Source organism: Opisthocomus hoazin, chromosome 7, assembly GCF_030867145.1.
Source record: "Opisthocomus hoazin isolate bOpiHoa1 chromosome 7, bOpiHoa1.hap1, whole genome shotgun sequence".
In the NCBI taxonomy this organism is placed as follows: Eukaryota; Metazoa; Chordata; class Aves; order Opisthocomiformes; family Opisthocomidae; genus Opisthocomus; species Opisthocomus hoazin.
This window is the reverse complement of record NC_134420.1, coordinates 15,238,816-15,262,118: the sequence shown is the minus strand read 5'-3', so window position 1 is coordinate 15,262,118 and position 23,303 is coordinate 15,238,816. Positions and strand designations below refer to the sequence as shown.

The 23,303-nt window shown below is 42.6% G+C and overlaps 1 protein-coding gene across 5 annotated transcripts in view; it reads left to right on the top strand.

Annotated features, from left to right (window-relative positions):
* The window catches only part of LRP5 (LDL receptor related protein 5), a 192,271-nt gene that overhangs the window by 134,632 nt on the left and 34,336 nt on the right, over positions 1–23,303 (top strand). For all 5 annotated transcript variants that reach the window (XM_075425033.1, XM_075425034.1, XM_075425032.1 and 2 more), the window contains exons 8-13: positions 6,496–6,712; positions 8,244–8,533; positions 10,516–10,742; positions 11,065–11,249; positions 15,455–15,778; positions 17,962–18,164. In XM_075425033.1, coding sequence (XP_075281148.1) covers positions 6,496–6,712; positions 8,244–8,533; positions 10,516–10,742; positions 11,065–11,249; positions 15,455–15,778; positions 17,962–18,164 — 1,446 coding nt within the window. The remainder of the gene's footprint in view (positions 1–6,495; positions 6,713–8,243; positions 8,534–10,515; positions 10,743–11,064; positions 11,250–15,454; positions 15,779–17,961; positions 18,165–23,303) is intronic.

Genomic DNA, 23,303 nt, shown 5'->3' with positions numbered 1-23,303 from the left:
CTCAAGATCAAGTGTATCTGTTATTCTTGACATACATTTGACTTTTTAAGTCAAAGCTAGCTACCGAAATTGCTGATTTGTTTTTTGGACTCAAAAGTTTACCACAATTTTTTTCTCATATCAAGCTCATTATTTTATTTTTGTTCTTTTTTTCATCTTTCCTTCATGTTGTACGTATAGGTTATAAATATGGTTGCAGTCCCAATTTCATCAACAGGAGTACGACATAGTAAATACTTACATGATGTGCTGTTTCCACAGACTTTTACCTGTCTATAGAGTTTGGAAGATGTTTGGATTTGGGATGGGGAGGGTAAAGATCTTACAGGACTATTCAAATCCATGTGAAGAAAAGGGAAGTCAGGAGAGAAGTGAGAAAAATTAAGATCAGTGCATTTAAAAAATATTATTGTAAAAAGTTTAAATTTGTCTTCACCTTTCCCAGAATAGATAACTAGAAGTTGAAAAGGCATATTGTTTTCATAATGGATGTTATCTAAATTTCAGAGTTGTCGCATGCGCATTTAAACTTAACTCATGATGGTAAACATTTCAGAATGTAAAAGTATTTACAGAAGGTAAAATTTCCCTGAAGTGTATTAAATAAGCAACTTCACAACTGCTTCACTCTTCTCTTTTTGGGGCAGGCTTCTGGAGTTTTCCACTTCTTTCCATTTTTATTTGTCTTTTTCTTTCCCTGTTGACTGCCACCTACATGAATTGTCTCACAAGTTCTTTCTCCAGCCGAAGAAGACTGGGCATTGTTCACTTGAGAGGCCTTTTTAGAGTCTTCTGGTGAGAACTGTTAGAAGCCATTCATAGAATCACGGAATGGTTAGGATTGGAAGAGATCTCTGGAGGTCCTCTGGTCCAAACCTCCCTGCTCAAGCAGGGCCACCTAGAGACAGTTGCCCAGGACTGTAACTATGTCTTTTGAGTGTCTCCAAAGATGGAGACCTCAACCTCCTTGAGCAACATGTGCCAGGGCTCAGTCACCATCACAGCAAAAGAAAGTGTAGCTCTCCTTTTCCACAGGGGAAGAGGAATAGAACCACAAGAGGAGAGTCATAGACCCACAAGACCAGAACACAGGTCTCCTCATAATATGGCAATCGTGTGATTTTACCGTTGCCAACCTGCTGTGTCTCCTTACTGCTTACATAGAGATTTAGCTCAGCCCAAGAATTAAGTTTCCATTGGACTACAGCTTTGTCCGTAGCAATTGAATAAATTTTTTTTTATCTTAATGAATTAAATACAGGAGCAAGGTGTCTGAGTTCTCTTTATTGTTCTGTCAAAAGACGTCCTATGTGTGTGCTCTGTAGTTGTTTTTCACAAATGCACTTGAAATATAACTTGACTACATGGATCACATTGATGTGTAGAATTTAATTGCATTGTTTTACTTTAATCTTCTTCAAAGACCCAAGAGCTTTTGAGTGTTATATTTGGAAATACTTGTTTTGCATACTCTGCTGCAGCATCTAAAAAAAAAAATCACACCTTATCACCTTACCATGTTTTTTGTGTAGCTCAGTTCATTAAGGCATTTGAAGTTGATTTCATTTTGCCCACGACAGATTTTTGCTGAGCTTGGTGATGCCTCATTAGGAGATTTGTCAGTGAAGTCTGAAGACTGATCAGGGCTTTTAGTGTATGTCTCTGTTCAAGGGGGGCTTTCAGTGTTTCATACGGAAAGCACAGCAGATTTAGTGTTGCATTTAACCTTTGACCCAAGTTGAGATCCATTTATCAGTTATAGAAAGAGGACGAAGACCCTGAGTAGAAAAAAGCCTGTTCTAGTCTTTTTGTGCTAAATCACAAAGAATGCACCTTAACAGTTTCCCTTTGGCTGCAGTCAGCAGGCTACACACCATTTCAGATATTAAGTGATGAGTTAATATGGTATTTTATTAGCTGTGCTATTTTAGTGAAATGAGCTATTCTTTTGGCCATATTGTGAGGCCTGTTTGTAGATTTTTATTTTGCATCCTCGTGGTTTCAGTTAATATGCAAGAGCAGATGTGAATATCTGGGAAGACAGATGGCAGCAAAATTTGAAGTAAAGACTATGTAAATGTACCTATTTTGAACTGCATGTGAGCGCTCACTGTTCAAGCTTTGCCCTGGCTGCTACTAGAAGATAGTCTAATGGTTAGTTGGCATTTCCTGCCTGTTGTGATGAATTGGCTACCACTAAGAGGACTCAATTATCCATGGCACAGAAAAGTCCTCCAAGTCAGAGCTGCCCTTCTGCATCCAAGGGAAGCCTGCTTGGATTTGTAGGTGTTCTTCCCACAGGACTAGGGGGAGGGATATTTGGGAGAGAAAGAGCAAACACTTATTACATTGCCTTCTTAGCCAAAATGTAAGCCATTAAGCATTTTATTGCTGTCTGATTCCACATTTTGGATCTCCATTCCCACTATGCTTGAACAGTCATATTAATGTGGGAATGCTGCAATAAGGTCTCCCCAGAGCCTTCTCTTCTCCATGCTGAACAACCCTTTCTTCATAGCAGAAATCTTCCAGCTCTCTGATCATTTTTGCGGCCCTCTGGACCTGCTCTAACAGGTCCATGTCTGTCTTGTACTGGGGACTCCAGAGCTGGACACAGGACTCCAGGTAGGGTCTCACGAGAGCAGCACAGAGAGGGAGAATCACTTCCCTCCACTGCTGGCTACGCTGCTTCTTATGCTGCCCAGGATATGATTGGCTTCAAGTGATTATGATTGGCTGCAAGTGCGTATTGCCAGCTCATGTCCAATTTTTCATCAATTAGTATTCCGAAGTCCTTGTCTGCAGGGCTGCTCTCAGTCCCTTCATCCCCCAGTCTGTACTGATACTGCAGATTGCCCTGACTCAGGTGCACTTGGCCTTGTTGAACTTCATGAGGTTCATAAAGTTCAACAGCTTGGTGTCATCTGCAACATCCACAGATGCACATGGATTATGGATTTAAATAATATGTGTTTCTGCATCCTTGGATCCAATCTTTGTCTGGTGTATTTTAGTCAGCAGCTCTAGTGTCTGAATATATTTGAATATATTCAAATATTTGATGTTTACATATCTGTAAAAGTAGTTGGAAATGTGGTAGATTGATCGTCATCTTACTGATGCATTTCTGTAAAGGAAATGGTGTCTTGTTTACTTAGTGTAGGACCAGTTTGGCTCCAGCACCTGAGTATGTATGATGAACTTTTGAACCTGCAGTATTGCCGGTAGGATTGATACTGCTTTAAATAAGAGAGATTTGGGGGTTTGCCTGGACGTGATGTAATGAGATAATTGCAGAACCATTTGGCTTTTAACCACAGATACAGCCTTTTTTATAAAATGTACTCTGTTTAGCTTAACAAAATAAAAAGACATCAGTCTTCAGTCTCTGCTACTTCATCAAGCAGTAGAAGAATTGTAGGTTGATGGGCTGACACAAAACTCCCCTCAAACTTAGTTTTCAGGAATGCCAGTGTTATTTTTAACTGTCTCCAGCAGGAGGCTTTTTGTCTGGAAGGAATCCAGCGATTTACATCGTAGCATGTGTTCAAATTCACATAAGCTGCTAGGTAGTCTTAAAGTTCTCATGAAGTTGTTTTGCTCTGTGGTTGAAGACATCTATACTCTAGCATTGCAAGACAGACTGAGTTACAGTGATGATTTTTGTGTATAGCATAGGTAAATACAGGATGCAGTACTTGACTGCTCACTGCTGGTTGTGGCTGGAAGATCTAATGTGTGTCCCATGTGTGGTGAGTTGACCTTGCCTGGACACCAGGTGCCCACAAAAGCCGTTTTATCACTCCCTTTCCTCAGCTGGACAAGGGAGAGAAAAAATAACGAAAGGCTCATGGGTCAAGATAAGGACAGGGAGAGATCAATCCCCATTTTAATTTATCACCAATCGAATCAGAGTAGGTTAATGGGAAATAAAACTAAATCTTAAAACACCTTCCCCCCACCCATCCCTTCTTTTTGGGCTCAGCTTTACTCCCAGTTTTCTCTACCTCCTCCCTGCAAGCTGTACAGAGGAGCAGGGAATGGGGATTGCAGTTAGTTCATCACACATTGCTTATACTGCTCCTTCCTCCTCACACTCTTCCCCTGCTCCAGTGTGGGGTCTCTCCCATGGGAGACAGTTCTCCACAAACTTCTCCAACGTGAGTCCTTCCCGCAGGCTGCTCATGATCTCCCGCAGGTTCTTCATGATCTGCTCCAGTGTGGGCCGCCCATGGGGTCACAAGCCCTGCCAGCAAACCTGCTCCAGCGCCAGCTCCCCACGGGGTCACAGCCTCCTTTAGGCATCCACCTGCTCCAGTGTGGGGTCCTCCGTGGGCTGCAGGGGGACAGCATGCCTCACCATGGTCTTCATCATGGGCTGCAGGGGAATCTCTGCTCCAGCGCCTGGAGCACCTCCTCCCACTCCTCTTCACTGACCTTGGTGTCTGCAGAGTTGTTTCTCTCTCACATTCTCACTCCTCTTTTTAGCTGCAGTTGATCAGGTTTTCCCCCTTCTTAACTATGTTGTCACAGAGGCATGGCCACCATCGCTGATGGGCTCGGCCTTGGCCAGCAGCGGGTCCTTGGAGCTGGCTGGCATTGGCTTTATCAGACATAGGGAAGCTTCTAACAGCTTCTCACAGAAGCCACCACTGTAGCCCCCCCCCCACTACCAAAATCTTGCCACACAAACCCAATACATTGTGCTAGCATTTAACAATTATTTCCAGATAAAATTCATGTGGTAAAATTGGTGACCATGTTTGTGTTTCTTTAAGGGATAAATTACCTGTTGCATAGGAAATGCATGTGTTTTTCGCAAATTTGTAAAGTATCGTAAGGTTCCAAAGTGGAGACATCATTTTTAAATTTATTTGGATATCTACTATGAGTGTGTGTGAACATACTGAAATTCACATGGTAATTTAGTAAGATGTGGTGATTGTCATTGGTCATGTTAAAAAAAGGAAATTGTAGGTGCTTCTTCTGCTTTCCATGTGTGGACAGAGCCTTACAACTTACTGTTTTATAATATCTGTATTAAATTGTGGTAAAACTGATGGTTGTTTCTGACTGTCCACAATATTGTTAGGCATTTAATGGTTTAATATTATAAATTATATTATTATAATTTTTATTTAATATTGCTTAAGCACTTAGCATTTTAAAAGTCAGAGGAATACAGTGTTGAAATTACCATAGGTGTTTTAAATCACAAGAAAATAGAAGCGTTGCACAGTGAAGGCAACGTAATCACCTACAAGATACAGGTTTAGTATTTTGAGTCTGAATAAACAAATAATTTCCAAATAGTAGTAAAGAGGAGACTATTTAAAACCTCAATCACAAGCCATAGTATCCTAAATTAACGCAGAACAGTTGTCCACTTGTGAAGCATTACTAACAACAAATGGAGATTTGATTGAATCACGCTGGAAAATAAATTGTCTTAAGTTGTGGTCTTTCATTTTGGTTTTAATGTGATACTGAACTTGATGCTGCTCAAGTATAAATTTTCAGGTAGCACCTTAAAATATTGTAGTTACAATTGCATGAAGTGGGATGGGGAGGAATCTTGGGGATTTGTCAGTTAAATATTTTGTCTGGGTCTTATAAATATACACTCTTGGCCATGGCTAAGAGATGTCTGGATGACTGAAAAGTTTATTGCAGCTTGTGCGGAGGTGACTTTTGGCATGTGGCATGGGAAATTATATGTGGACATTTTAATTTCCTATCTTGCCCAATGATTATTGGTCAGGATCAGACTATATGGATCTCTTTCCTAATGCCAAGCAAAGTGAGGTAGCATGAGATTATTGTAGTAACTGGTTATGAAATAGTTAACCAATAGCATATATATACGTTTGTGGGGCTTATCCCATGTCCAATACTATTTTGCTTTCTCTACATTTTTAGGAATACAAATTTAGAAGTCAATACTTATTCCACATCTTAAATACGTTGCTTATCACAAGAGTGAGAAAAACTTAATTATTTTACACTAAAAAATGAATTTTCAGAAAGTGCAGATTCCGCTTGGCCTAGTTGTGCCTTGAGAGCATTTTAATGGCCTCTGTTCCCCATAACTGAGTTCTGAAGGTCACTCCAGCAATCCCTTGTTTCTGGGATGAGAGTTCAGTAGTGAGACCAAGACATGAATGGAGATTAAAAATCTCCTGAACCTCAGTCCCATCCCAAAAAACACTCCCTTTGCAGTGGTCTTTGCAGGTTTGAACTGATGCAAGTTAGATTCATGCTGCTTAGGTTTTTTAATGAAGAAGGGTGAAATAAGCCACTTTCAGTCGTGTCATTCCAACATATTTCTCTTTCAGCTAACCTAGAGGTATGTTCTTTTGAAAGAAGCATGCTGTGAATTTCAGGAGGTTCTTGTGCAAAAATAGGGGAGTTGTCAAACTATGATTGATACTGCCATTTTAATTGTACCTGCCTTAGAAAAGATTGTTTTTTCCTTTTTTCTCACGCATCCCACAGGTCATAAATGTTGATGGAACAATGAGGAAAATCCTCCTAGAAGATAAGCTTCCACATATATTTGGGTTCACGCTGCTGGGAGATTACATCTACTGGACTGACTGGCAGAGACGAAGCATTGAAAGAGTTCACAAGATAAAGGCTAGCAGAGACATCATTATTGATCAGCTGCCAGATTTGATGGGCCTTAAAGCAACAAGTGTCACCAAAGTGTTAGGTGAGCATGAACAATCGTAGGATGAATCTATAGTAGTTTCTAGGTGGGCTTGCTTTCATTAAGCAGCTGTCAGTTGCTTATAATGAGAACTGTGGCCTCATATGTTTGAATCATTTTAAAGGAAAACTGCACCTATTGTTTGTAATGTTTGGAAAAAGCAGTGTGGCAAAAGAAGTATGGGATTCCAGTTTTTAGTGACATTTGACAAAAGTCTTCCACAGCTTCCACTACACTCTTTGAATTTTTGTGAGAGGATTTTTATTTCTACCCCAATCTATAGGAATCATTACTTCTGGTGCTCACAGAATTGCTCTTTTCTTCCAGTACAAAGTCCCAGTGATGTTCAGTTAGCAGAATAATTTTTACTGTGTCAGGTGCTATAGGCAGAGTTAGCGGCCATTACAGCATTACCTGAAATCACATGGCACTTAAATATGTAACTTTAAAATGTAAATTGTACTTAAATCCTAACAGTTAAATCTTGCCCTTAGTATGGGATCAGCAGCTGAACCTGCATGTTCTTCCACTGCATCTGCTGAAAGGTACAGCCAGTGTTTTAGGTCCTCTGCTAGCATTCTGCAGAGAAGTATGTCCCAGGACCTCCTGGCTTCAGTAGTAACTTGTGAGAGGTGTGTGTTCATCATGGATCTGTCTACTACCTGGAACACTGGAGTCTGGGCATAGCAGTAAATTGATTCATTGGTCAACTATTAAGATTATTCAGAATAGTTGCAACAAAATTACATAAAGTACATTGTCAAATTACACTCTACCAGTACATGGATTTCCAGTATTTCAAGAAGCTTTACTTGAAGGATAATAAAGTCCTCAAGCTGCAAGTTACAACATCAGTCTGAAATATGTATGCGTTAAAAAGGGAAAATTGAAAGAAAACAGGTTGAGACTGATCTTGGAGATATTTTTTTTGTGGCACAGTCTTTAAATACCTAAATCCTTCGTTCCAGCAGATAGAGAAAGGCACTCATCACCTTTCTTACTTTCCACTCCACATTCCCTCCCGATCTGGTCATGGTTGTGCACACGAAAAGATAAGTGTGAGACAGTGGTGATCTTGTTGGAGCGGCTTCTGCTAATGAATCTTCCAGCTTTAAATTAAACAGCTGGGAAAGAACTGCAATTATTTATCTCCTTTCTCACTGTTTTGTATCATTGAACATTTGTAAAATTGGTGACTTCAAAGAGACACAAAGATGGGGTACTTGGCCAAAAATAACCGAGCTGAACATGTATGTAATGACCTGCCTGTGGTGAAGGAATTTAATCTTTAGGGAAACTAGAAGGATATGTTTGTAGCTGTTACTTGTGCTGTAGGAGGGATAGGACCTCAATCCTTGGGTAGAAGGAAAGAGTTTTGAATAGTTTTTTTGAGAATCCCCTGTTGACAACCTATAGTCTTAACGTATTTTGAAAAATTATAATTACATTGCATTTCTGCTCAGCTTCCCCCCTCCCCTTTCCCCATTACCTCCACAATAGACCAATATCTGTTTTGTTTTGGGTTTTTTTTAAGGAACTAATTCATGTGCAGAGAACAACGGAGGTTGCAGCCATCTGTGTTTCTTTACACCCCAGGAGACCAGGTGTGCCTGTCCCATTGGCCTTGAGCTGTTGAGTGACTTGAAGACTTGCATCATTCCTGAAGCCTTCTTAGTTTTCACAAGCAGAGCAGCAATTCATAGGATTTCCCTTGAAACCAATAACAATGATGTTGCTATTCCTCTTACTGGAGTCAAGGAAGCATCTGCTCTGGATTTTGATGTCTCTGATAACAGAATCTATTGGACTGATGTTAGTTTGAAGGTATTACTGATGTGTGAATTCCCTGAATATAAAGCCACAGAGAAGTTACTTTGATCTAACAAAGGTCTCTGTTACATGATCTGTTGTCCAGTTGCTAATGTTGTCATTGAATTGCATCCAAGGAGATTCTTGGAGATAAGGACAGTTGCATTGTTGAATGCACAGTTGGGTGACAGGCATCTTCCTTCTTCAAATAAAAATCCAAAGTGGTGTCTGCTCATACCAAATCCCTGAGTCTTGGATGCTGCATGTGTTGCATCCATATATGTATCTAATGTAGAAAAGTTGTTTTCATGTCACATAGTAATTTAAACATTGAGCTTGGCAACCCCCTGAGCTTTCTATCCTCTCCCAGTTTTGACTTAGAAGGCAATCTTACTCCGTATTAATGTTTGGCAAGTGAACTTTGGATTGGTTGCTGCTAGTCTGTGGCTCCAGCTTGGCACAGAAAAGGCTAGGGAACTTGTGCAGTCCCCTCCACACTGTCTTAAGTCTCCACCTGCCCCCAGTTCTATCTCAGTCTGTTCACCAGGAGTTTGACATTTCCTGTGGTATGTTTGGTTCACATCCAGTTGTATGCTAAAGTGAGTGTTGTGCTGTTCATCAGCGTTACTTTGCTTTTTGAAGTGAATGAAGTAATGGTAGAAAACGACAGATTCACTTCACTGGAACTGAATTCCTCTGATTAGCCTCTTAATAGGTTTTCCAAGAGCAATCAAAGTTTCCTTGCCAGTGTGCCTAAGCCATAATAGGGAAAAGCTCACTTTCAGTGACTGCAGGGCACCTGCAGTTTCCGTCACCTATCTGTGAAGACTAATGAGGGTTGTGCTTCAGCATTAGCAGCGCTATTTGTGGTGTGGATACCTTTCTTTCGGGAACAGTGCCAATGTAAAAAACCGGCGTACTGCAGACACAGTTACTAAATAAATAAATCTCACGCAAGCACATGGAGAGCTGGAGCTATGTCTCGCTCTATGCAGAACTGGAAAACATTTTACTTGTTTGTGGCCTCCTGAATTATCTAGCTTACTGTTTTTCCACATATGTATCAGCGTCTTTCAACACATCTGGGTTTTCATTCCTCCTGTCCACCCACCTCCTGCAGCTTAGCAGCAGGCAGTGTAACTTCAGAGCCCATAGTCATCTCCCTTTCCTTTGGTGACCACCACTTCCCTGATCTCCTCCTGCCTCTGGCTATATGAGGACTCGTTTTCAAAAAGGGATTATACTTTTTCTGAGGTGTGGGTTATACCTGTAAAAACATACTACTTGATTTCTGGTTTTGACATTTACCTTTAAAAATATAAAAAGTTTCTTAACCTGATAAATTAATTTATCTAATTATTAAGAAATTAATAGCTGAAATATTAGCAGGCATGTAGAATGATTGCTTAGTGTTGATAACAAGGGTGGGTAATTGTACGTTGGTCCTGGAAGTTACCAGTTATTTACATGGGGGTTGTTTCAGTGCTCCTTGTTAGGAGTGGCTTATTTATATGTACACAGTCCTTGCCCTATGACTTGTTTTGTTGAGTGTAGATAACTAAAATGTGGATGGGATCAGCAAACTTGCTTTAGGTGACTGATCGTGAGAAACAATTTAATTCAGATTTCTCTGAATTGACATGTGTTTCTGAGACTTATTACAGCGAATTAAGTGATAAAGAAAACCCCACCCCTATTTGTGTACAAATAGAAGAGAGGGAGGAGGAGGAAGGAGGAATCTGCAGATATATAGTGCTTTCTGAAAATCATATCCTTTTAAAGGTGTCTTGGACTGGTCATCAGAAACCACTAGCTTCCTGAAAATTCAGATTTTTTTGTCCTGTGAAGATCTTGTCTGACAACAATGTTATTTTAAAAATGTAACACTGGCTGATTTTTTTTTACTAATTTCTTTCTAAACTTCATAATAATTGCTTCTTTTTATTACAGTGGGGTATCAATAAATGCTGTAATATTTTTACACAATTGTTTTCTAGACCATAAGCCGAGCTTTCATGAATGGGAGCTCCGTTGAACATGTGATTGAGTTTGGGCTAGATTATCCTGAGGGAATGGCTGTAGACTGGATGGGAAAGAACCTCTACTGGGCAGATACTGGAACCAATCGCATTGAAGTAGCCCGCCTAGATGGACAGTATAGGCAGGTCCTTGTGTGGAAGGACTTGGACAATCCAAGGTCGCTGGCTCTTGATCCTACCAAAGGGTAAGGGACGGTTTTGTTTTTCAAAGATTTGTGTGCATATTCTTGTACGTGACAAGTTAATTGGCAGTTTATATAGCTCCATTTCTTCAGGGTCTTTGAAAAGACGCTAAACGCTGCACAACCTTATGGGTTACAATGCAGAATTAAGAATTGTCAATCATATTTTTCTGCCTTTGTCTAAAAAAGGAGTGCTCTAATACTGCACATAACCACATCTTTTTTTTTAAAAGAACTGAAAATAAATTTAGAAAAATTGAAGCATGCAGCTAAACACAATCTTACCTACCTGAAGTACTCTTTTTTGTTCCACTTCTCATTGCAGATACATGTACTGGACTGAATGGGGAGGTAAACCTAGGATTGTTCGAGCATATATGGATGGAACAAACAGCATCACTTTGGTGGATAAAGTGGGTCGTGCCAATGATCTCACTATTGATTATGCGGATCAAAGGCTATATTGGACTGACTTAGACACAAGCATGATTGAGTCATCAAATATGCTAGGTAATCTAGTGTTATATTACACCAGCCAGTACAGAAATGTGTGCTGACCGTAGTAAAGCAAATGAGTAATATGAAATTGGAATAATATAATTGATATTAAATCTATGTGTGTATTTTTGTTATGAGAGGAAATGGAGAGTTAAATGTTTAAGGAGATAAAAAAGAGTTTCATAAATTAATAACCATACAATGATTTATAAAGATGGTGAGATATGATGTAATTTCTCTGTATTGGTATGAAACTGGATGTGTTTTACCAAAGCAGAGATGACTTCTGAGTTTCTCAAACTGAGGACAATGTATAGGTTAACTGTAAACCACCCATGACTTTTCAATCTGGACACTAATTTTCTGTTGAATTATTATCTCTGTTTCCAGCGTCAGACTAGTTGTATTAGTTCAAAACCAAGACCAAAATACTGCTTGCATTTCCTGCAGTCTGAAAGGTTTTGCAGCTCCTTCTGTGGTGTGTCCTAACATGTTTTGTACACAACTTTACACATTCTCATATGTTCCATTGGAATTTTGTTTATACATACAAGGGGCGTGCTGTCATAGTTTAACCCAGCAACTGGCAACTAAGCACTAGACAGCCGCTCGCTCACCCCTCTCCTTACCCCTCAGTGGGATGGGGAAGAGAAATGGACAAAAGGGGAAACTCATGGGTTGAGATAAAGACAGTTTAATAAGACAACAAAGGAAAACACTGGTACTACTAATAATATTAATGATAATAATAATGAATATGCAAAACAAACACTATGCAATACAACTTTCTCATCACCTAATGACCGATTCACAGACAGTCCCTGAGCAGTAATTGCAGAATGCCAAACTCATGAATGTCTGTGAATTTCACAAAACTCCTGAAAAAACACAAACTCCTGGAAAAGTTCAAACTCCCAGACAAGAGAGGATTCAAACTCACAGAAATGTGAGGAGCCAATAGCTTCCTCCCCTGGGCCAACCCCCATTCATAAACTGAGCATGACGTCCATGGTGTGGAATATTTGCATTGGTCAGCTTGGGTGTCTGCCTGGCTATGCTCCCGCCCAGCTCCTGCTCGCCTGCTCATTAGCTGAGAATGGGAAACGGGAAAATGTCCTTGATTTCTTAGCAACAACTGAAAACTTCAGTGTTATCAATATTCTTCCCATACTAAATCCAAAACACATCAGTTACTGGGAGGAAAATTAACTCTATCCCAGCCAAAACCAGGACATGTGCTGAGATTTAAATAATTTTCACATTGATATTGACATGATAAGTAACTGGATAAAGGAAGAGAGTTTAGTTTCCTGCAGCTGACACAGAGTTTTTGTATTGTCCAGATGTTTAGTGACTATTACATGGTCTTTAAGGTTTAAGATGAGGCAGATATGAATTCCTTTTTGAGAAAACAATTTATATAAGTTTCCAAATGCCACACAGTGAATCAGTGATAGGATCAGAAATAGAATCCAGAAGTTCCTGACCTGACATCCTATCCCTGTTCCATTTCCAAGGAGAGGCCTTTGTGAGATGGGAATTAGTGTCTCTGGGATTCCATTGTAAAAATCAAAGTTTATGTGGCAGAACGTATGGTATTTAAGCAAAATCGTACAGGATTGTTACAGCAGTGCTCTGATTGATGACATGTCATTTCTCTGCAACTTTTTTTTTTTTAAATCTGTGAAAAGCTACCATTAGAGTGAGGAGTAAGGTGTTATTGTGTGTCCATATCTTCAGAGTATAGAGACTCTACTGAGCGATGCAGTTTGGATTCTGAGGCTGTCACTGATTTTGCATTGCTTGTATTTGTTGCTTTGGGTTGACAACTACTGAATGGATGTTACTGTTTAGAAATTGCAGTGAGATTGTTTCTGTATCTAGAGTTGGTTTTTTTCCATCTGGAGTTCATGTTCTGTCAAAGCTCTCGCTAAGCTTCAACTTAGAGAAACAAAGTAGCTGGAGGCAAGCTTGAGCTAGAAACTGATTGTGGCATTGAGAAGAAACACAGTCATCTGTGCTAAATTAAACTGGTTCTAAATCTGAACCTACTGTTAACGTTTATTTGTGGTGAGAAAGCAGAAGGATGAGTGCTGAAGCTAACAAAGTTGTATGTTAGCAGGTAGTTATAGCATTTTAGTTAGCAGGTTATAAAGACTCGGGTAGACTTTCAGCAAGTGGGCTCATTGGTTAAAAAAGTGTTATTAGACTTGGCCTACATTATGCAGTGCTGGTCTCCTTGCCAGGAGAGATCTGAACAAGTGTTGCTGATAGAAATGTCTACCCCACAAGCAATGAATAAAGCATTCTTGAGTGCATGGGTGAAAGAATGCTGTCCCAGATTAATCTCGGGCATTGTTAACATTACCCCACAGGAAGAAATCACTCTTTTGGGAGATTTTCCTCCAATTACTGGCTATCAAAATTCAATTAGACAGCTTATCTGCTTCCTTCAGAAGAGTCTGTCCCTTGAATTCATCACTGTGGACCAGAATTGCTCCAAGAACTACCTGAGAGTGTGCAGGATATCTGTGCCCCTAACTTGGACACTTTAGATGCCTAAAAGTCATTGGGAAGGTTGTCGCTATATGTAGTGCAGGTGTTTTATAGGGAAAAGGCTTCATGTTCTCATTTTCGGGTTTTTCATTCATTCTACTGTCTTGGCTAAATGGGAGAGGGCAAGATGGAAAGTAGGGCAAGAGAACAAAAAACAGGTATTCTGTAGAATCTAGCATTGGACGTTTGTTTGCGGCAGAAGGAGATGATGCTGATGAAGGCTACATCTTCACTTGATGTAGAGTAAGAAGGCAGGGATTCATAGAGGTTTATGCTTGAAAATGTTTGGGAAAGTGATTTACAGTAAGACTTTTATCTGCTTTATTAGTTCATCTCTGGCAGAAGCTATCTAATGCTTTAGAAGGTGTTAGATCTGTTGTGAATGTTGCTAACTGAGCCACTGAATGTAGGAGTTTTGGGATTTCTGACAAATAAATGGTTTCCTAATCTCTTGGGGTAGCTGTATGTTAAATTACACTGCAAAAGATCTGTGTTTCTTGAGTGAAACACTATAATTTCTCATAGCTGTTTCTCTGTGAATCTCAAGTTTGTTCTGTGTTGTTGCTTTCGTGTGTATTAACTGGGGTTTTTATTGGCCTAAGTGATTCCTGGAGCTGATAGTATTCGTGAATATGTTTTCCAATATCTATTTGGGATGATAAGCATGAGACATATAGAGGAGTATTTATTTAAATGACAATACACTGGCACAGTTTCAAATTGCTCTATAGGCAAGAGGGTATCAGGATAAGGTTTTTGAATGCAAGTGTTTAGGTTACCTCTTGAGCAGATACTGCTTAGTAATGAATCCCATGATGCTGACTTGGGAAATGAGGTTTTATCTTAAAAAAGGAAGAAAAAAATTTTCTTGATGCCAGTCATGCTCTTCATTTCATGACTTGGTGATTTGAAGATCTGGTAGGAAAAACCTAACAGTAGAATGTATACTGTTAAGCAAGTATTCTTTATTGCGGCGCCGGGCACACGGGGGATTTCTTCTCCAGACGTGCACACCAGCCACCGTGTTGCTTCAGGTTAAATACAATCACACATGTAAATATTCATTATATTTCTAGGAACTAATTAGCATATGTAAATATCTTTCACGCATGTCTGTTAGCATCTTTGGGTGGTCTTCGGGGGTCCCAAGATGAAGGCCCATTCTCCTTATCACGCTGTTCACTGATTGACATTTGTTTCTGCGCAAACTCAGTTCTAGGATCACGTATATCATGTCCTTCAGGTTATTTGGCTCTAGTCTTGTTGCTCTCTTGGAGCCTCCTTATCTCTGTAGCTTGACGCATTTGCCCTCCCAAGGCCGAGCTGTCTGGAGTAGAATTGTTTAGGAGTCTCTTTTGTCCCACAATAATCCCAATTATTTGCTGAGAACCAAGACCACTTCTGTTTCATTTAATTATTTTGTCTAACGACTAAGTGATAGCTTGTGCCCATGTCCTTCCACTACATTCCTTAATGAGAAAACAGGGATTAGTGTAACAGTTACATCGTTAGATCACTATGCATGCAGAAATACAAGTTACAGTACTAAAGACTACTAAAAACTAAAAAATATTAAGGCTTTTTTGTTACAGTTTCACGTTTCTTACAGTCCCCTCTATCATTGGGAATTGTCCTTTTGTTGATTGTCCTTATTTTTGCAGGACAAGAACGAGAAATTATAGCAGATGATCTACCTCATCCATTCGGATTAACCCAATACAGTGACTACATCTACTGGACTGACTGGAATCTTCACAGCATAGAAAGAGCAGACAAGACCAGTGGGAAGAACAGGACACTTATTCAGGGCCAGCTGGATTTTGTGATGGATATATTAGTCTTCCATTCTTCACGTCAGGATGGCTTGAATGATTGTGTGCAAAATAATGGCCATTGTGGTCACTTGTGCCTTGCCATACCAAATGGATTTAGGTGTGGCTGTGCTGCTCATTATACCTTGGATCCCAACAGCAGGAACTGTAGTTGTAAGCCTTTTTGTTTGCTACTATATTCTTCAGTGCTTGTGGGTCCCAGATGCTTGTGATCCCTTTCAGTATGGAATGGGAAGGAATATCACAAGTTCATTTCAAAGGTTCTGGCTTTAATGGTGATTTTTAAATATGAGGACGCAGTATAGAGTTTTATATCTGGTTTTGTGACATGAATTAGGGCTGAAGATTTGTATTTCAAATCTTAGAAATAACAGCACTGTCAAGTCTAGTGTTTCTTGTTTTGCTAGAAGTGCTTTCTAGGTGATTCAACTGTGTGATTGAAGCTTTCCCAGTCCTTACCTAAATGTGTAGGTTGGTGGAAATTATAAACAGAAAATGTCTTTTAAGTGTTAATAAAGTCAGCAAAAATAACATCCTATAAAACAGCTTCCTAAGCAGTCTGCCCAACATGCACTGGAAATTCATATAAGTTTGTTTTCCCCCTGCATGTGGTAGTATGAGCCTGCCAGTTCACTGGTTATCCAGTAAGAATTTAAATTTCTAGTAAAAACAGCAGATGGATAGAAAATCGACTGTTGACTTAAAAAAAAACAACAAAAAACACCAAAACCCAAAGCTTCAGGCATCCTGGCACAGTAGCATATAACGAAATTTTAACTGTACGAGAGGATGAGTTTGTGAAAAGCGGGTCGTGCTTGACTAACCTGATCTCTTTCTATGACAATATGACCTGCTTAGTGCACGAGGGAAAGGCTGTGGATGTTGCTTACCTGGACTTTAGTAAAGCCTTAGACACCATCTCCCATGGTGTTCTGGGGAAGCTGGCTGCTTGTGGCTTGGATGGGTGCACTCTTCACTGGGTGAAAAACTGGCTGGATGACTGGGCCCAAAGAGCTGAGGTGAATGGAGTTAAATCCAGTTGGCGGCTGGTCACAAGTGGTGTTCCCCAGGACTCAGTACTGAGGCCAGTTCTGTTTGATATCTTTGTCAATGCGGGGATGAAAGGATCAAGTACACCCTCAGTAAGTATGCAGACAACAACAAGCTGGGCAGGACTGCTGATCCGCTTGAGTTTAGGAAGGCTCTACAGAGAGATCTGGACACACTGGATTGATGGGCTGAGGTCAACTGTATGAGGTTCAACAAGGCCAAGGGCCGGGTCCTGCGCTTCAGTCCCAACAACCCCATGCAGTGCTACAGGCTTGGGGAGGAGTGGCTGGAAAGCTGCCCAGCAGAAAAGGACCTGGGGGTGCCGGCTGAACATGAGCCAGCGGCGTGCCCAGGTGGCCAAGAAGGCAAACAACATCCTGGCTTGTATCAGGAATAGTGTGGCCAGCAAGAGTAGAGAAGTGTCATGCCCCTGTACTTGGCACTGGTGAGGCTGCACCTCGAGTACTGTGTTCAGATTTGGGCTCCTCACTACAAGAAGGACATTGAGGTGCTGGAGTGTGTCCAGAGAAGAGCAATGAGGCCAGTGAAGGAGCTAGAGAACAAGTCCTACAAGGAGCGGCTGAGGGAACTGGGGTTGTTTAGTCCTGGAGTAAAGGAGGCTCAAGGGAGACTTTATTGCTCTCAACAACTACCTGAAAGGAGGTTGTAGTGAGGTGGATGTCAGTCTCTTCTCCCAAGCAACAAGTGATAGGACAAGAGCAAATGGCCTCAAGTTGCATCATGGGAGGTTTAGATTGGGTATTAGGAAAAGTTTCTTCGCTGAAAGGGTTATCAAGCACTGGAACAGGCTGCCCAGGGAAGTGGTTGAGTCACCATCCCTGGAGGTATTTAGAAGACCTGTAGATGTGGCACTTAGGGACATGGTTTATTGGTGGACTTGGTAGTTTTAGGTTAATGGTTGAACCTAAAATGGTAGTTTAGGTTAAAGGTCTTTTCCAATCTAAATGATTCTATGATAATACAGGAAAACCTGTGACTGTGTATTGTCCAATGTCACTGGTGTCACAGTTCCACATGGGGAACATAGTTATTTTATAATATTAAAAGGGAATACTTTCTGGGTGAGGGTGTACCCTCCAGAAGTACACAAAGAAACATTTTCAACTTAATAGCAAAAATCTCCAGTTATGAATCACCTTAGTTTTCATTGTGAATATAACTGTCTCTCTGCGATTTTGTGCTGAATATTCTTTGTCTTCTGTGTGGGTGTATTTTTGATCGTGTGAGTTGCATTTTCTTACACATTCTGTTTTGGTTTGTTTCAGCCCCTGCCAGCTTCCTGTTGTTTAGCCAGAAATCTGCAATCAGCCGGATGATACCAGATGATCAACAAAGTCCAGACATCATCCTGCCTATGCATGGTCTAAGGAATGTCAAGGCTATTGATTATGATCCCTTAGACAACTTGATCTACTGGGTGGATGGACGTCAGAATATTATAAAAAGAGCCAAAGATGATGGCACTCAGGCAAGTTTACATGGTGTATAAAGTTTTGTGTCGGTCTTTTTGTGTGCTTAGGACTTCATGCTTGACTTTCCCCTTCCATCCCCTGCACCAAGGAATCATGGGTTTAAACTTTACTTTTGCCAGCACTTATTCATGTATATTCTATTTGTACGTGAAAACTACTGAAGGCTTTTAGGATCATGATTTGAATTCATACATAAAGAAGTGTAATCGAATATAGTACATCATATGTATCTGAAACTGTGGGGCTTGAATTGAAATCTTTATTTAAGGGTGGGTGCTGAAGTAAGGCAGACTCATTATTTATACTCAGGGCAGACAAATTATGCATGCGAATTGTATGATAATATTATCATCACTGTAAAGCTCTCTCACAATGAAAACTCTCAGCTATCCAAGCTGTAGTTAAACCCTGAGTGAATGTAGGGTTGATTGCTGTACCAGGCAGGGCTAGGCTTACCCACATGCTTAATTGTTTTACTGAGTTGGGGACATTATTCTTTTGCGATAGTTATTCACACAACAGTGGAAAGAAGTGTACTGTTTTTCCCAGGCAGTGTTATGTGTTAACATAGCTAAACTCCGAAGTCAAGTGTTATAGTTTGGCTGTGGCCAGCAACAAAAGAGCCACGTGGCCGCCCCTCCCCCCCGCTGGGGTGCGGAGGAGAGTGGGAAGAAACGGGCAGAAACTGGTGGATCGGGATAAGGGCAGTTTAACAGAACAGCAAACAAAGGGAACAGGAACAACAACGATACAGATAAGCGGAATACACAAAACAAAGCAGCAGAACCGCTGCGCACTCCCAAGCCACGAAAGAGTTCCCACCACCCAGCTCCCCCCCCAACCAGAACCCAGCATGACGACCCAGCTGTGCCCCTTCCTGGATTCTGGTGAAAATTAACCCTGTCCTGGCCAAACCCAGGACATTGTCCACCCCTTATTCTATACCATGTACGTCATGCCTAGGTCACCCATTTTCCAACTGATCACTACCACTTCTCCTGTGTCCAGATATCATTCCCTTAGTCTATGGATCGTCACTCCAAAGTGTCTGTTGAGTTCATTTAATCCATGACTTTGGGCTCCATCTGTAGTAACGGTCTTCCATGGCAGGAGAGGTGATGTGTGGTGATGGGTGGTTACTTGCTGCATCCGGAGCTCACAGCTGATGTATCTGGTGTGGCCTGTGCCCACAGTCTGCAGGTTGGAGATGTCAACCTTGATGAAGTTGCTGGATGCCAGTTGTTGAAAACCAGGTCCAGTCCCGTCATCGTTGTGCTCTGCTAGGTTTCATCAAAAAAGTCCATCCTTCTTTAATCTGGGCGATTCTTACTATGATACTACTGGTATAACATACAAGGATTGTACTAGTGATAACAAACAGTGACAGGGTTATTTAACAATTAACTTTATACAATTTATTTATGGACTGTTCTCACCCAAAATCAAATCCCCATGAGGTACACATCGGACTTCCCCATCCTTCTGCATTACCCACCAGGTGCACCCAGGTCCTTGAGCAAATGCAGTCCCACGGACGGGCTTGCCTTTGCCCGAGGCAGGACTAACCCAGGCTGTCTTCCCTAACATGTTCCGCATGTGCACTACGAGGAGTTTATCCCCTTCTACAGGGTGCTGAGGTTTTGATTGGGCAGGACCAGTCCGATTGGTGGATCCTCTGGTGTTCACCAACCAGGTCGCCTTTGCTAAACGAGTATCCCAGGTTTTGAAAGTCCCACCCCCCATTGCTCTCAAAGTGGTTTTTAGCAGCCCATTGTACCGTTCGATCTTTCCAGAGGCTGGTGCATGGTAGGGGATGTGATACACCCACTCGATACCGTGCTCTTTGGCCCAGGTGTCTATGAGGCTGTTATGAAAGTGGGTCCCGTTGTCCGACTCAGTTCTTTCGGGAGTGCCATGTCGCCACAGGACTTGTTTTTCCAGGCCCAGGATGGTATTCCGGGCGATGGCATGGGGCATAGGGTAGGTTTCCAGCCATCCGGTGGTGGCCTCCACCATTGTGAGCATATAGCACTTGCCTTGGCGGGTTTGTGGCAGTGTGATGTAGTCAATCTGCCAAGCCTCCCCATACTTACATTTTAGCCATCGTCCTCCTTACCACTGAGGCTTTACCTGCTTGGCTTGGTTGATTGCAGTGCATGTCTCACATTCATGGATAACCTGTGCGATGGTGTCCATGGTCAAGTCCACCCCTCAGTCACAAGCCCATCTGTATGTCGCGTCTCTTCCTTGGTGGCCCGAGGTGTCATGGGCCCACTGAGCTATAAAGAGTTCACCCTGATGTTGCCAGTCCAGATCCACCTGAGCCACTTCAATCTTGGCAGCCTGATCCACCTGGTGGTTGTTTTGATGTTCTTGAGTGGCCCGACTCTTAGGGACGTGGGCGTCCATGTGACGGACTTTTACAACCAGCTGCTCTAGCCGGGCAGCAATATCTTGCCACAATGGGGCAGCCCAGATAGGTTTGCCTCTGCGCTGCCAGTTGTTCTTCTTCCATTGCTGCAGCCACCCCCACAAGGCATTGGCCACCATCCAAGAGTCGGTGTAAAGATAGAGCACTGGCCACTTCTCTCGACTGGCAATGTCTAAAGCCAGCTGGATGGCTTTCACCTCTGCAGACTGGCTCGACTCACCTTCTCCTTCTGCAGTTTCCGCGACTTGTCGTGTAGGGCTCCATACAGCAGCCTTCCACCTCCACTGCTTCCCCACAATACGACAGGAGCCATCCATGAACAGGGCATACTGTTTCTCATTTTGTGGCAGCTTGTTATACAGTGGGGCCTCTTCAGCATGTGTCACCTCCTCCTCTGGTGATGCTCCAAAATCTTTGCCTTCTGGCCAGTCCGTGATTACCTCCAGAATTCCTGGGCGACTGGGGTTTCCCATTCGGGCGCGCTGGGTGATCAGCACGACTCACTTACTCCACGTAACATCAGTGGCACAATGCGTAGAGGGGACCCTCTCTTTGAACATCCAGCCCAGGACCGGCAGTCGTGGTGCTAGGAGGAGCTGTGCTTCAGTGCCGACCACTTCTGAAGCAGCTCGAATGCCTTCATATGCTGCCAGAATCTCTTTTTCAGTGGGAGTATAGCGGGCCTCGGATCCTTTGTATCCCCGGCTCCAAAACCCCGGGGGTCGACCTCGAGTCTCCCCTGGTGCTTTCTGCCAGAGACTCCAGGTTGGGCCATTCTCCCCAGCTGCAGTGTAGAGCACGTTTTTAACATCTTGCCCTGACCGGACTGGACCAAGGGCTACGGCATGAACTATCTCCCGTTTAATCTGTTCAAATGCCTGTCGTTGCTCAGGGCCCCATTCAAAATCATTCTTCTTCCGGGTCACGTGGTACAGAGGGCTTACAATCTGGCTGTAATTTGGGATGTGCATCCTCCAAAAACCCACAACACCTAAGAAGGCTTGTGCTTCCTTTTTGCTGGTTGGTGGAGACATAGCTGCTGTTTTGTTGATGACATCCATTGGGATTTGACGGCGCCCATCCTGCCATTTTATCCCCAAAAACTGGATCTCTTGCGCAGGTCCCTTGACTTGACTTCGCTTAATGACGAAACCGGCTTTCAGAAGGATCTGAACTATTTTCTCCGCTTCCTTCCTCCTTCCCCTTACTTCCTCCGCTGTGTCACCCCATACAATGATGTCATCGATGTACTGCAGACGTCCTGGAGCTTCAGCCTTTTCCAGTGCAGTCTGGATTAGTCCATGGCAAATGGTGGGACTGTGTTTCCACCCTTGGGGCAGTCGATTCCAGGTGTACTGGATGCCCCTCCAGGTGAAAGCAAACTGTGGCCTGCACTCTGCTGCCAAAGGGATGGAAAAGAATGCATTAGCGATGTCAATTGTGGCATACCACTTGGCTGCCTTTGACTCCAGCTGATATTGAAGTTCTAGCATGTATGGCACGGCAGCACTCAGCGGTGGTGTGACTTCATTCAGGCCACGGTAGTCTATTGTCAGTCTCCACTCTCCAGTAGATTTTCTCACTGGCCATATGGGACTATTAAAGGGTGAGCGAGTTTTACTGGTCACTCCTTGACTCTCCAGCTGGCGGATCAGCTGATGAATGGGGATAAGGGAGTCTTGGTCAGTGCTATACTGTCGCCGGTGCACCGTTGTGGTCGCGATTGGAACCTGTTGTTCTTCAACCCTCAGCAACCCCACAACGGAAGGATCCTCCGAGAGACCAGGCAAAATGGACAGCTGTTTAATTTCTTCCATCTCCAAAGCAGCTATACCAAAAGCCCACCGATACCCCCTTGGGTCCTTGAAATACCCTCTCCTAAGATAGTCTATCCCAAGGATGCACGGAGCCTCGGGGCCAGTTACAATGGGGTGCTTCTGCCACTCCTGCCCAGTGAGGCTCACTTCAGCCTCCAATACAGTCAGCTCTTGGGCCCCCCCTGTCACTGCAGAAATACAAATGGACTCTGACCCTTTGAAATCTGATGGCATTGAAGTACACTGTGCACCAGTGTCCACTAGAGCTTTATACTCTTGCGGATCTGACGTGCCAGGCCATCGAATCCACACTGACCAATAAATGCGGTTGTCCCTTTCCTCCACCTGGCTGGAGGCAGGGCCCCTCTAATCCTGGTCAGAGAATTTGCTGCTCATCTGCTGTAAGAATGACTGGGAGGTCCCTTCAAGAGGATCAGAATCAAGATCAAACCATCCCCCTGGTCTGGAGAGCTGGCTGCTGGAAACTGGAGCAGCATTTTTCCTAGCAGAATCCCCTTTTGTGATTGTTTTACCTCGCAACTCACGCACTCGTGCCTCTAGACTTGAGGTGGGTTTTCCATCCCACTTCCTCATGTCCTCTCCGTGGTCATGCAGGTAAAACCACAGGGTGCCCCGGGGTGTATAGCCTCTGTATCCCCTCTCCTGAGCAGAGGAACGCTTGCCCCTAATGGCTGAGACACTGGTCCGTACAGGTGGGGAGTAGGACATGCTCTCTTCAAGTTGCTGGACCTTCTGGGACAATTTATTCACAGCTGAGACAAGGGAGGAAGAGAGACTTTCCTCATATTGCCGGAGTCGGACAGCCACCTCATCCACTGTTGGTGCCTCCTTACCTTTCCAGTCTACTGTTGCCAGTGAGTTGGCAT